We start from the raw sequence: 13,746 nt of genomic DNA, 5'->3' as shown, positions 1-13,746 counted from the left end.
AAATGCCTTGTCTAACACAGTCTCTATCTTTAACATATTTTTTTTTCTTTCCTTTTCACACTTTTTCCTTTCTGTGCCTCCCTCTATTGTATTTCCCCACATCAACCAATGGGAACTCAGGTCATGATTTCCCAGGTTTGCTTCCTTCTCTTGCTGTAATCCCTCTGATTGGGTTGTCCCCCCTGATTTTACATCAGCTCTTTCTGTTAAAATGTTCTTTGCTTTAAGCAGCTACACAAGGACATCCTGCAATTTGTTATTTCCATGATTTTCATTAAAAAGTATATTGCATGCATCATACTTGTTGAAAATATAATCACAGTACCTGGGACTAGAAGTTTATCTGGCCAACTCATGGTCTCTTAATTTCTCGGATAGAAACAACTGGTCTCAACCAACCACAACTCACAATAGCCCCCACTTCACCTTATCTCCTCTAAGGGCTTTAACAGAATTGTTCATTTTTGTATCAATATACTTAAATTTAGTACATACATATGAAAACTTCATTACCTGCTAGTACCTGTAAAGTAGACTATTGGACTAAAAATCAAGTTGGCAAAGAAAATGGAGATATTTTGAAAACAAGTTTGTTTCAGCTATCAAATTGATATTGTAAATTTTTTGTCATTTTGGCAACTCATTTATTGAAAGAGAATGTTTTGAAATACTGATTTTTTATTTTAAGTATTCCAGGAATGATTTTGCAGAGAAATAATACAAAATTAAAAAATAAAATTATCCTTTTCATTGTCATTCCTATTCATTTTATATTTACATATTTAATAATACTATAACTGAATTGAGAGTTAGTAAAACTGATATTTAATGAAATATTGATTTTTCAGGTAATTAATAGATGATGTGATTTTTTATTTCTTTTAGATTATTTTTCCAAGCACTTAGGAGAGTATGAAAATGTTCTATCTGTTTTGGAAGACTTAAACATAACCATACTGAAGGCAATGGACAAAACAAAGAAAGTAAGTAAAAACTGTGACATTTTCTTTATATTGTATATTTTGTTTATTTGAATAGTATTTGCAGTATTTGTCCTAACTAAAGTTACTAATTCGTATTTAAGTTCATCTAAATATACGTGTTTGTAGCAAAAGTCCAATAGGAAAAAGACTTGTCAAAATCGTTGTATATCAAATCTGTAAAGTTCTGTCTGCAAAGTATTACAGTTTGTAAATAACCAAATTTGTTTTTGTGAATGGTTTGAAGAATGTTCATTATATTTTTGTACCAAGAGAGGGTTAGAGGATTCTATGTCCCATGCCAAATGTGGGTAAGTATCAGCATAAATATTTGGAAATAGACCAAATTTGAAAAAATAACATGTTGTGTTGAGTAAAACCTCCCAACCAAGAACAAGATTTCATTTCCATTTCAGGCATTTTAAACAAAAGCAGGAGTGAAAGAACCTGCCAAGAGGAGCTGTTAGGGCTGTTGCCCACCAGCACAGCAAGGGAGGAGATGTTTCTCAGGGGGAGAAGCTCAATTTATCCATCCATACATCTGACAGGCATGCAGCCATGCTGCAGGGCATGCCAGGCAGTGATCCACTTGATTCATTATGGACATACCTGCTCCTGTGTTCAGACCTGCTCATTCATCCCAGTTATATGTCTGACCAAAACCGCATCAAGACATTGGATAATACGCTCCTCTTCCCTGGCTGAACAGTTAAATATTCTTTTCACGATGGATCAGCTTCAAAAGGTGAGGGAAAGCACAACCCAGGGGAGGAAGTGAACCTAGATACTCCAAACCCAGCCACAGACCCACACCATAAGACTATTCACTGGCAGGCTACTCATCAAGAATAGAAATTTCAGCAAAAATTATTCAGTGAGATCCTGTAGTGTCAAAAAACCCTGATTTTTTTTTTCAGTCAATCAATGGAGAGATCAATGGGAAGAAAGCTGTTCTTCATTAGGGAAGCTATTATTTTTGGTATTTGGGTGTTTGCAGGAGTAAAGTACTCATATATTTTACATGAATTGCCAAAATAAAAACCTGAAAGTGTAGCTTATTTATTTAGAGTTTGAGCCAGTAAGTCTCTTCATTCATGCTGTGCATCTTCCACTCCTAATGAAGTGATTGTGTGCTGACTCACTGTCTTGTTGAGCTGGACACTGAAAAGCAACAGATTGGTTCATTTTAGCTATGCATAAGTTAAAAAAATAGCCATGTGTATAAACTACTGCTGCTAAAGGGGAGGTCATGTCACTTCATAGCTACTGGAAGTAAATAAACCACAGCATTTAAGAATTACTGAAGAAGTTAATTTCAAGTAGGAGTGCCAGGAGACTAATCAGCCTGTAAGATGTATGCATTGGCCTGACCAGAAAAATGGACAAGAAAGTCTGGAATATTAAAAAGTGTTTCATTTGTCTGCTTGAAGAACCCATCTAAAATATAACCAAACTACAATTTCTTTAAATTTTATTTTCCTAACTGAAGATTCAAGTTTAATGGGTTTTATGTCTTTCAGGAATACTTCAGCTGACCATTCATTAGAGGTGGCAGAACCAGAAAAAGGCTGACATTGGAAAAACACTTTTAATTCCTCTTAGTAGAAACAGTGGGTAAACACAGTCAAACAAAAAAAATGTGTCCTCAAATATTCTAAACTAGAGCTTTCTGTCAAGGATGTGCTCAGCCACTACAGCTTTGTATGGAAATTAAGGTTTGAATTTAAAATTAGGATTATTCCCAGTAGGAACTCAGTTCTCAGGAAACAGATGGGTTATGTGACCTGACTCCCTGATAAATATTAGAGTGCAAATATTAAAACTTCTATCTTAAATAGTTCAAGATTTATTGAAGTTTGTGGTCGAAACTCTGGACTACATCCATCTAGAATCAGAGCTGGAAGTGCAGCATATCGACATAGCATGGATAAATGATGTTCATCAACAGTGACACATCTAGCTCGAGTTGACTCCCCAGCTCAGACAAGTAGGTGCTCAGAAATGGTTGGTCTGGTTTTAAATGGCCATTGGCATGGATCCAGAGCAAGGCTTGGCTTTCCTCTCCTAGTGCAGTAAAAAACATTGTCACTGTTCTGCCACTGCAGTCGTTGAGTCCCTTGAATAGTCACTGAGTAGTAGGAGCACTTATTACTATCTTCTAAGTGATGACCTAGTTGGAAAATTCACATATAGAAAAAAAGCCCAGAATTGAAGACCTACACTTCGAGACCTACCAAGACATGGTGTACCTACAGTGGCTGAGTCAGTTTCCAATGACCAGGGCCAAATTTCAAAGGACTAAATTGTCCTATTAAAAACTGCTGAGACTGAATCTGAACTCCACCCCGCAAAGCAGGGTTGTCATGAGCTTTCCCTCTACTTTTTATAGATTGGAGAAAGCTCAGCACTTCTATCAGTCTCTGCTAAACTTTCCCAGAGTGTGTCCTGCTTCAGGCAGGCAGCTCATTCAGTCTTGAGTATTTAGTGCGGAAAGGAGCAACTTGGTAATTAATTCATTTTATTTATAGCCAGCACTCAGCCCTTCCAAAAGAAAATCCCTGCTTTCCTACCAATTCAAGTTGCCCAGACTCAGTAAATACTTTTCACAAGAGGCATCTGCAGAAAATTCTTCAGCATCAGTTTTTCCAAGGAAACCCTGGAGAAGGAAGATGTGCCTGTCTTCAATGAGAAGTATGGATTAGCATGTCTGAAAAATCTAAAAATCAGTCTAATCACGGGGTCCTTCAGGAACACGCTTCTCCAGCAGGGGTCCACTGTGAGGTCACAAGTCCTGTCAGCAAACCTGCTTCAGCATGGGCTGCTCTCTCCATGGGGCCACAGTTCCTGCCAGGAGCCTGCTCCAGCGTAGGCTTCGCACAGAGTCACAGCATCCTTTGGGCATATCCACCTGCTCCAGCATAGGGTCCTCCACAGGCTGCATGTGGATCTCTGCTCCACCGTGTACCTCCATGGGCTGTAGCGGCACAGCTGCCTGACCATGGTCTGCACCACAGGCTGCAGAGGAACCTCAGCTCTGACGCCTGGAACACCTCCTGCCCCTCCTGACTTTGGTGTTTGCACAGTTCTTATTCTCGCTCCTCTCTTCTCTGACTGCAATTTCCTTCTTTGCAGTAACTTTTAGAATCATAGAATCAACTGGGTTTGAAAAGACCTCCAAGATCATCAAGTCCAACCCTTGATCCAACACTGCTCCCTTATATCTGTTATTCCAGAGGCTCTACCACCATTGCTGATGGGCTTGGCTTTGGCTAGTGGCAGGTCCATCCTGGAGCTGGCTGGTATTGATTCTGTTGAATATGGGGGAAGCTTCTGGTAGAAGGGATTTTCTCACAGAAGCCATCCCTGTAGGTGTCCACCCCAACACCCCAAACCCAAACCATGCCACACAAACTCAACACAATATCCCACTAAGAGCAACTGGAACTTGGTTTGGCTATGGACTCCTGGATTTAAATCAAGATCAACCAAATTTTCCCCATCCCTCCAAATGATTTTCATGTGCAGATATTTTTTCCCCAATAGATTAGCAGATAATTGGCTCTTGCAAGGCAATTTCAGCATGATTTGTGAATTTTATTACCCTCTGTAGTTTGAAAGAGCTGTCAGCTCAGCTTTCTTGAATGGAGTTTTTCTCCAATCTTCCAGTCCTCTGCTATCTGAAAGTGAAAACATTGAGTCATTTGTGGGAGAAAATGTCCAGTGTGTTAGCAGGGTCAAGAAGTTTCAAACCAGACTTCCTTTCACCGTTCTTGGGCCAGATCCCTCCAGCCTAACCAAACTAAATAGCAGGGAAGACAGGAAGCCCTCAGGAGTGTAGGAACCATTCATGCTCCATTGCTTGATGGGAAGGTGTTAAGCTAAAAATGCAGAGAAATAGATATAGCTAGGAACATCTTTCAGCAGGGAAAAGACTGAGTTGCATTTGCAAGCAATCTACTTTTAATACAAAGACCATCATACCAGAGGATGGTAGGGGAGCTACAGTCCTTCTGTTTTGGTACTGGTCTCCTTCTGTTTTATCCTTACACAAGCAAGGGAAACGCATGTCTGAGGATTTTTAGGGGGATTTGTGCCCTTTAATATTTGATAATTTCTCTCCTTAAGATGGCAAGTCTGCATGAGTTGCTTATACCAGAGTGGGAAGGACAGATTAATCATTGGTGTCAGTTGTTTCTCTTGCGCCTGCCAGCTTGGTATTTTCCAGATTAAAGTACTATCTGAATAGTTCTGTTTGTTGCATTTCTTTTTCCTCTTATATACAGGAAGCATTAAAAATTAAACACTCAGCAAAACTTTACAAATCTATTGGAAGGTTTGTTTCTTTAAGCCTTTTTTTTTCTGAAATCTTTTATAAAAAAGACCACAGAAGCATATTTAGTTAAAATATTTAATCTTCTCTTTTTTATTACCCACATGAACATAACATTTTCAGAAAGCTGCATTTTAATTACATTCTGTAGCTTGCAGTCACATATAAATAAAATTACGAGAAACTTTGCAACCCCCAGCACAGAAAATAAAATCTGTCACTGACTAACAAAGTAGATAGGTGAAAGTAGAAACTTTTTTTAAGGTGCTCAACATCTTGGTCCTAGTGACTTGTGAATATTGAAAATCAAAAACTTACAGACTAAAGAACATGTCTTCCTTAAGTTGTCAAGCCATAAAATTGTTGCTGCTTGTCATCTATTTGGTAAGAATAAGTTTTGCTCTATCATTTTGATTTCTAGTATTGGAAATGCAACCTTCTGCTGGCGGTGAACTATTCTGTACTCAGTAAACTAGCAGAAGCTGATTTGATGACCAAAAATATAATTTACATATGAAATTAAATTGACAATATAAAAGTATTCAGGAGTTTTAACAGTTATCTAAAAGAATTTTAGAAGATCAAGGGTATTCAAGGATATCCAAGACATCTGCACGGGCCTGACAAATAGCATGCAGGATCTCTAGGAGACCCAGGGGCAGGATGAGACCCCTTTCTGGGGCATCAGCTGGAATCCAGGTGGGTCTTTTTAGGGCAGCAGATTCCAGTTTAGGCAATTCAATAGCTCTGAGGTCTCTGAAAGGTTTTTCCCAGAGGAGCTGTCTCACAGAGGAAGATCTTACCCTGATCTGACAGTGCCTTTTATCAGTCATAATGCCTATTTGAAGTTCACTTTTTTCACCAGCTGACGAGCACACCTCTCTCCTACTGATTCCTGCCTTCCCCTATGCCAACAGCACAGGGTCATTTTCCAGCCAGGATGTATCCCTGTGACTCCCCACTGGTGCTGTCACTGGCACCTGCACAAGGAAGGCTGGCAGCAGAAGCTTGCAGGGAAGCAGGAACTGTTTTAGGTGATTTTAAACCCACTGCTCCCAAGGGCAGTTTATACTGCACTGTTGTGAAAGTCCAACCACAACTGGCTTGTGGCCAAGTGACCATGCCAGGGGGATTTCAGGATGGGACACGCTTCCTGCTCTGTGATTTCAGTGATTGTTGGCTTGAGCCTCACCTAACCCATTAATCTGTCATGGAGCTGAAAATGGTGCTGACATAGAGTACCAGCTCTTATCTTACTGGAGTGAGAAATGGAATTCAGACTTTTTGCATCGGCACAATGGCAAAGTAGTGGGAATTGGGAATCACTGGGAGTAACTGAACCTGGCAGAGATGCTTCCTTGGGAGGGTGGCACTAAGAGCTCATGCAATTGTTTCTTTTTCCTTGCAAGCGCAGTGCCTGTATAGCTCTCACAGAGGCCTGTAAGCTGTCTCAAAATTGACTTAAGACCACCATACCTCTTGTAAAAGTGATCCAATCTCAAGCAAGAAAAAGCTTTGTATCTAAGCTGCTACTTAGATTCTATTAGTTTTATTTATTAGATCATATATTTCCATTTCAAAAGGACATAGTGATACAGATTCTTTAAAAAAAAAAAAAGCAAACCAGAACAGGCTTTTATAGTTAACAATGCTTATAAGATGAAACTTTGATCCAGTGAGCAAGAGTGTAGCTTGACCTGAGACAACCCTACATCTGAAGCACAAAGCCAACAACCATAATGCAACAGCAACCTCCCAGATGGACTTGGGCAGGATTTTTGTATAGGCAGTGGAAATCATTTAGCTTTCTTCCACAGATGAAAACTAGAAGGTGCTTTGATCAGAACAGTTAACATACACTTTTTCAAAGTTATGACCTCTGAGTGCATACTACTCCTGTAAATACCGATACAGTTCTTTCAGAGACAAAAGCACTGCAGACTTCCATGGAAAGGAATGGCAGACAGTGTAGGAACTGAGGGACAGAACATTGCAGATTTTCTCCTTTTTGGACTCCATAAAGTCTCACATTCTTTGCTTTGGAGAGACTTTCTTGCCTCCCCTGCAACTGTTTTATGAAAGACACAGAATGATCCGTTTGTGATAGCAGGGGACCAGACTCGGTGAACTAGCAAACACCATTTTAAGCAGCAGTAATCAAGACTGGTTTAATCAAGACCGGTTTATACCCATCATTTATATATGCAAAATATAAACATATTAAGTTTAGGATGGAAATGAAAGACAGTTCTTCTTCAGTGGAGCAATCAAGTTCTCAAATAGCCTTCCAAGTTTTTTGGGAGCAAAAAAACCTAACTGCTTTTTACATGTTGCTTGCAAAAAATAGAAAGGGATGTGCATTGTGTGCAACAGCAAAATGCTGGATTCAGTGACTGACACAGCATGTCTAATTACCTGTTTCTATGAATTCATTAATTTTTCTGCTTTGCTCAAAAAAACCCAAAGCTAAGCAAAGTCACTGTAGCCTTGAAAATTTCTTGAATAGTCTAAAAATAAGAACCAGACTTGGTAAAAGATATTATAGGAGCTGAGAGAGTAACAGAGGGACTTGCAATTTAGTTACTGATGGTACATTTATGGTAATTATGTAAATCACTGCACTCTGGAGGGTTGATACTCATTATACACCAGAATATCTAGGGTTTTTTTATTGCATATTTCAGTAATAGTAACAGGTGCATTTATGTAAATTATATAGCAAAACAAAGTAAGTGGAAAAAAAGCTCGATAAGCATATGTTGACAACTAGTTCCACAACTAGTATTCTGTTGAAGGAAAAGTGAAGTTTCAAATTGTTTTTCTGTTTTCACAAAAACTGTTATATTGGCTAGGACCCATTTTTGTATATGATTAGAATTTATTAACATTTTTCAAAGAATCCAGTCTTGTTTTCCTTGAAATTGCATTTTTACACAGAATGAATGTAATGGAATAGCTGCTGCGTAAGAATAACATAAGGCAGGTATTGATCAGTTTATCCTGATTATTAATTTTTTTATGCATTGGCTTTGAATCCAGTTCATTTGTTCCTTTGGGTTTATCATTAATGTTTTTTTTCAGGTCACTGTCAATCTAAAATCATAGAATCATAGAATCATTATGGTTTAAATCATTAAGGTTGGAAAAGATCCTTAAGTTCATCAAGTTCAACCGTTAATGTGACACTGCCAGATCCACTACTAAACCATATCCCTAAGTGCCACACCTATATGTTTTTTTAATACCTCCAGGGATGGTGACTCAACCACTTCCCTGGGAAGCCTGTTCCTGTCAGTAACAGACTTGATTGTTTCTTAACTGAAGAGCGGAATGCTGGTGATAGACCTAAATATATTATCAGTTGGATCCTTCTACAAGGCAGAGAGGACTCTATGAATAAACAGCTATTTTATCTAGGGACATTATTAAATTACATTTTGGAATTTTATTTCATTGGAGTTTCTATTTAAAAAAAAATATTTTTAAGATTATGACTATTAGTGCAAGTCAAGTAAGATAAATTCAAAAAGCTGCAGGCAATTAATTCTGAGCAGTCATGCAAGGATATTCCAAAAATTCATGCCTTTCCTCTTCTCCTAGCTCCTTATCAGAGTAATGAAAACTCTTGGGAACTTCTTTGATCTTTTTTTGTGGAAGTCTTATACCTACTGGATCAGAAAGAATGCTCAAATTTTTGCTGGTAGCAGAGAAGATGTGTTAAATAGTCAGCACTTAAAGATAAAACAAAACCAAAAAATTCCTTAATTAATTTAATATTCATACATCTAAACATAAAAGTGTATATAAATTACTTCGCAGCAGAAAAGTAAACATTTAACCTAGCCATTCTCTTGTTGATACCTATCAAAACCACCAACAGCTTTGATGTTTTCTACGTATCCTTACAACCTTCTCCCTGGAGCAATGTTGTTACACATATCCCTGCTACCTGATAATATCAAACACAGCCAAAACAGTTTCTTGTCTCTAAGCTGACGCACCTAATAGCAGTTAAATAGGAGTTACTTTTTATCTATGCATGAATTTTGTAATATTGCAATAAGAGTATATTACTCCTTCAATAATCCCAATAAAGGAGAGTGATAAACTGTCCTGATGGACATTATTACAAATGTGTGTCAATATTCTCTCTAATCAGCCATGGTTGCCTATTTTATTTCATTGGTATTAAGTCAGCACTGCAAGAGATTGTCACTGTTCCAATTCTCTAGGCAGAATTTAAACACATAGTTTATGCCAAATATAATACTTGGATAAACTTGTAAAGCCTGTGCCACAGTCAAAGTTGAATCCAATAATTTGACATGTTATGCCTTTGATCACTTTTACAATGAGGATGATGTAAAGGTTGCATTTGTGTGAAGTCAACACACCTCTGGATATGGCTTCTGGTGAAATTATGATTTGATTCTGACTCAGTTCTGATTTATTCCTACAGTGTGAATAATTAGATCTTAGGGATTGAAAGAAAAAGGTTTGATTTTTTTCATCTTAGTACAGTTATTTTGACTAATTTTATATCTTCAATATAAAGCTGTAACCCAGGGCATTGTCCCAGTATTTTAGGCTCTAAACACACAGGGCAAGAGAAATTCCATGATAAAGGGAAATTTAAATAGATTATTCCCCACTGAGTTTTATTCAATAATAACTATTTTTCAATTAAGGGTATTTTCTGTAAAGATAAGCCTAAATATTTTTTTATGAAATTATTTTGATATGAAATATAAAACAGGCAAAAGAAAATTGCTAAGTAGTATAATAGCAAGAAATTACTATTATAAGTAATGTTATATAAAGCACAACAGATAAGTTATAAAAGTGTAATATAGCATAAACTATTATATAGCAAAATAGGAACATAACAAGCAGTAAAGGATTTGTTCAGCTGGCAGAAGAGGCCAAGGGAAGATATAATTCTAAAGAGTTAAATCTAATCTAAAGAGTTATAGAGAAGAAAGAAGAAACCCCCTGTCTTTTCCAGGGGTGCATAGCAAAAGCACAAGAGGCAACGGCTACATCTTGCAGAAGGAAAAATGCTGAATGGACATACAGAAAATATGCACAAAGAGAGTGCAAAAGCAGACCAGAGAGATGGTGTCATCTCCATCCTTGGACGAGTTACGAACTCAGCTGAACACATCCCCAGACAGCTCGAACTAGCTTCAAAGTTGGCCCTGCTCTGAACGTGGGGTTGCACAACGTCATAGACATCCTTTCCCACTAAGTTTGTGGAATCACAGAATCATAGAATATTCTGAGTTCGAAGGGACCTAGCAGGGTCATCAATTTCCAACACCTGGCCCTGCACAGGATGGCCCCAAGAGTGATACCATGTAACCAAGAGTATTGTCCAAATGCTTCTTGAACTCTGTCAGGCTTGGTGCTGTGACCACTTCCCTGGGAAGCCTGTTCCAGTGCCCAGCCACCCTCTGGGTGAAGAACCTCTTCCTAATATTCAGACTAAACCTCTCCTGACACAGCTTGATGCTGTTCCCTTGGGTCCTGTCACTGGTCACACAGAGAAGAGATCAGCACCTGTCCTTCCTCTTCCCCTCATAGGGAAGTTGTAGACTACAATGAGGTCTCCCCTCAGTCTCCTCTTCTCCAGACTGAACAGACCAAGTGACCTCAGACACTCCTCATACGGCTTCCCCTCAAGGCCCTTCACCATCTTCATTGCCCTCCTTTGGACGCTCTCTAATGGCTCAATATCTTTCTTATATTGTGGTGCCCAAAACTGCACACAATATTCAAGGTGAGGCTGCCCCAGTGCAGAGCAGAGCAGGACAATCCCTTCCTCAACCGGCTGGTGATGCTTTGCCTGATGCCCCCCAGGACACGGTTGGCCCTCCTGACTGCCAGGGCACTGCTGACTCATATTCACCTTACCACCAGTCAGGACCCCCAGGTTCCTTTCTGTGGCACTGCCTTCCAGTCTGTTGTTCCCCAGTCTATATACACAACCAGGGTTGTCCTGTGCCAGATGCAGAATCCTGTGCTTTGCCTTGTTGAACTTCATACAGCTGGTGATTGCCCAGGCCTCTAATTTGGCGAGGTCCCTCCATGGGGCCTTCCTGCCTTTGAGGGAGTCAACAGCTCCTCCCAATTTAGTATAGTTGACAAACTTACTCAGTATACCTTCAAGTCCTGTGTCCAAGTAATTTATGAAGATGTCAAAAAGAACTGGCCCTAAGATGGAGCCCTGTGGAAGCTCTTGCCAAACCTGCCACCCCTTCTGAGAAATCGCAGAGTTATTTTTTTGTCCCACTCAAATTTAGTTTGCTTGCCCGGTATTTCCCTTCTTCTCCATCTCAAGGAGCTGCTCTTCTGATAAGTGGATCTGCGTGGTGTCAGGTCACCCCAGGGGTGAGGACTGGGGCTGGCACCAGAGATCGAAAGGATCAAGAGTGTTGCTGAGCCTCTTGTTGTAACCCTGAGATGTGGAGTGCCCTAGGAGATACCTAAGCCCAGCCTCCTCTGCTGTAAATGGACAACCTCTCATGCACTTTTTTAAGATAGCCATAAGCCACTTTTAAAGACTACAGTGACCTTTTCCACTGGGAAATCACTAATTATGTATATTCTCAGTTGCACTAATGGAAATTTAAATCTTTGCTGGTCACAAAGGTCACAGTTGCCTCTTGATGAGGAAGATGTGGAAAATTACCCTCACTCATTCACAGTCAGTAAAACTAACAACCAGAACAATATGTTAACACAGACTTATTTCATCTGGACTGCCCAAACTGTGGGGCAGTATAATGTATATGCTAATGAACAGTAATTTACAGTTGATAAAATTCAAGAACCAGGCCATTTTTCTACTTTATGTACAGACACCATCTGTGGTTTTCCTTATTAATTTGTGATGTGATACACTAACAATACAAATGCTGGGCATGCCAGGTAAGCTGATTCTACCATAATATACACTTAATAAATTGAAATACATTTAATAAAATGATACACATTTTTTAAAATTCAGTATTAACATTTTCTTTCTTCTACAGAAATGCTATATCAGTGTGCCTTTAGTAAAATACAAAATAAGGTACTTTTCTGTAGGAAGTAGAGTGGTGAAACAGTACCAAAGCATGGCTGGTAATTCTTCATTGCTCAGAGTTGGGGTTGAGGTTTAAGTTGAATTGTAATGGGCAATCTTTTCCCCTCCATGACTTAAGTTATAATAATTATGACTATTTATATATGCTGAGCGCCATCTTCGATGATCTTTGAAGAACTTTAGAAGGACAGGTAGGAGTAGTTATCTTTCAGTGGGCAGGAGTTGCCCAACATTGCCGTGACTTTGCTGGACTGAGTGCATTGCTGGACTCAGACATTATTTAAAGGAAAAAGTAATAAATTTTTAATCATTTGCTCAACTAGGTGCATTACGAGAGTTAATTAATTACACATAGAAGAGTTGTAAACACTAATATTTGGTAAAATATACATAAGAGAGAGTCTTTGATCATTCTAGACTTCCACAGATGAAGTTAGCATCCTGCCTTTCCCACCTTCACAAAAATAGCTCTGTATACCTGATAAGGTAACTCTAAGACATATCTAAAGATCACAAGGACCTTTTCCATAGGGAAACCTTTAAATATAGAAATTATGGGATAGAAATGTGAAGAAAAAAAAACTAAATCCTGTTGCAATGCACAAACCTGGAGTAGTTCTGATGAAAAAAATCTTACTAACATTCAGATGCAGGAAAGCATTTCTGAAGGCGTCAAAAAGCAGCCAGCCTCAGACAGCAGCAAGTATTACACAGCTAATGTTTGTACGATACCCCCCTCCCCAAGGGCCCACCCAAACAGTTGAAAAAATACTGATGTACATTTTAAGTTGTAATCCAGCATGCCAGTATCAGATTTATCATGACTATGAGAAGAAAGCAATATGGAGGTATCTGCAGCATTTACTTTTTGGATGCCCAGAATTTTAAAACACTTCAAACTTCAAACACTTCAAACAATCCAAAAACTTCACAAAAATTGTCAGTTCTGTCATGTTTTGTTCATTTATTTCTGAAAGCACTGGCAAAAGCTGAAGAAAACTAAATCATACCCTGTATTTCTACTGCAGGGTTTTATTTAGCTGTCCATGCTACACAAATTCACACGTTGTTCTAACGTGCCAGAGAACCAATGAAGGAAATTTATAAGAAGAATAAAAAAATCAGCTTTCCTATTGCATAAGAAAGATTTAGTAATCGTAAAAAGGTTGTCATAAACATTATTCATAGACCCGTGTGAGTCTCAGGTATTCACTGAGGTAGACAGACAATCTCTCATGAGTATCTATTTTAAAAATGTATAAATGAAAAACTATTGTTGGAGAGTGACTCCTACCTGATTAATCTGAAGACAGAAGAAGTAAATATAGAAGACCATGAAGCTTCTCGCT

General features: G+C 38.7%; 1 protein-coding gene across 2 annotated transcripts in view; it reads left to right on the top strand.

The window, feature by feature from the left end:
• NECAB1 (N-terminal EF-hand calcium binding protein 1) overlaps nt 1-13,746 on the top strand; it is a 61,730-nt gene that overhangs the window by 28,321 nt on the left and 19,663 nt on the right. For both annotated transcript variants that reach the window (XM_027680743.1, XM_027680648.1), the window contains one exon: nt 886-983. In XM_027680743.1, coding sequence (XP_027536544.1) covers nt 886-983 — 98 coding nt within the window. The remainder of the gene's footprint in view (nt 1-885; nt 984-13,746) is intronic.

This window comes from Neopelma chrysocephalum, unplaced genomic scaffold (genome assembly GCF_003984885.1).
Source record: "Neopelma chrysocephalum unplaced genomic scaffold, ASM398488v2 Primary Assembly neopelma1_22, whole genome shotgun sequence".
Taxonomy (NCBI): Eukaryota; Metazoa; Chordata; class Aves; order Passeriformes; family Pipridae; genus Neopelma; species Neopelma chrysocephalum.
The sequence above is the reverse complement of the archived record's forward strand: the minus strand, read 5'-3'. Positions and strand labels throughout refer to the sequence as shown.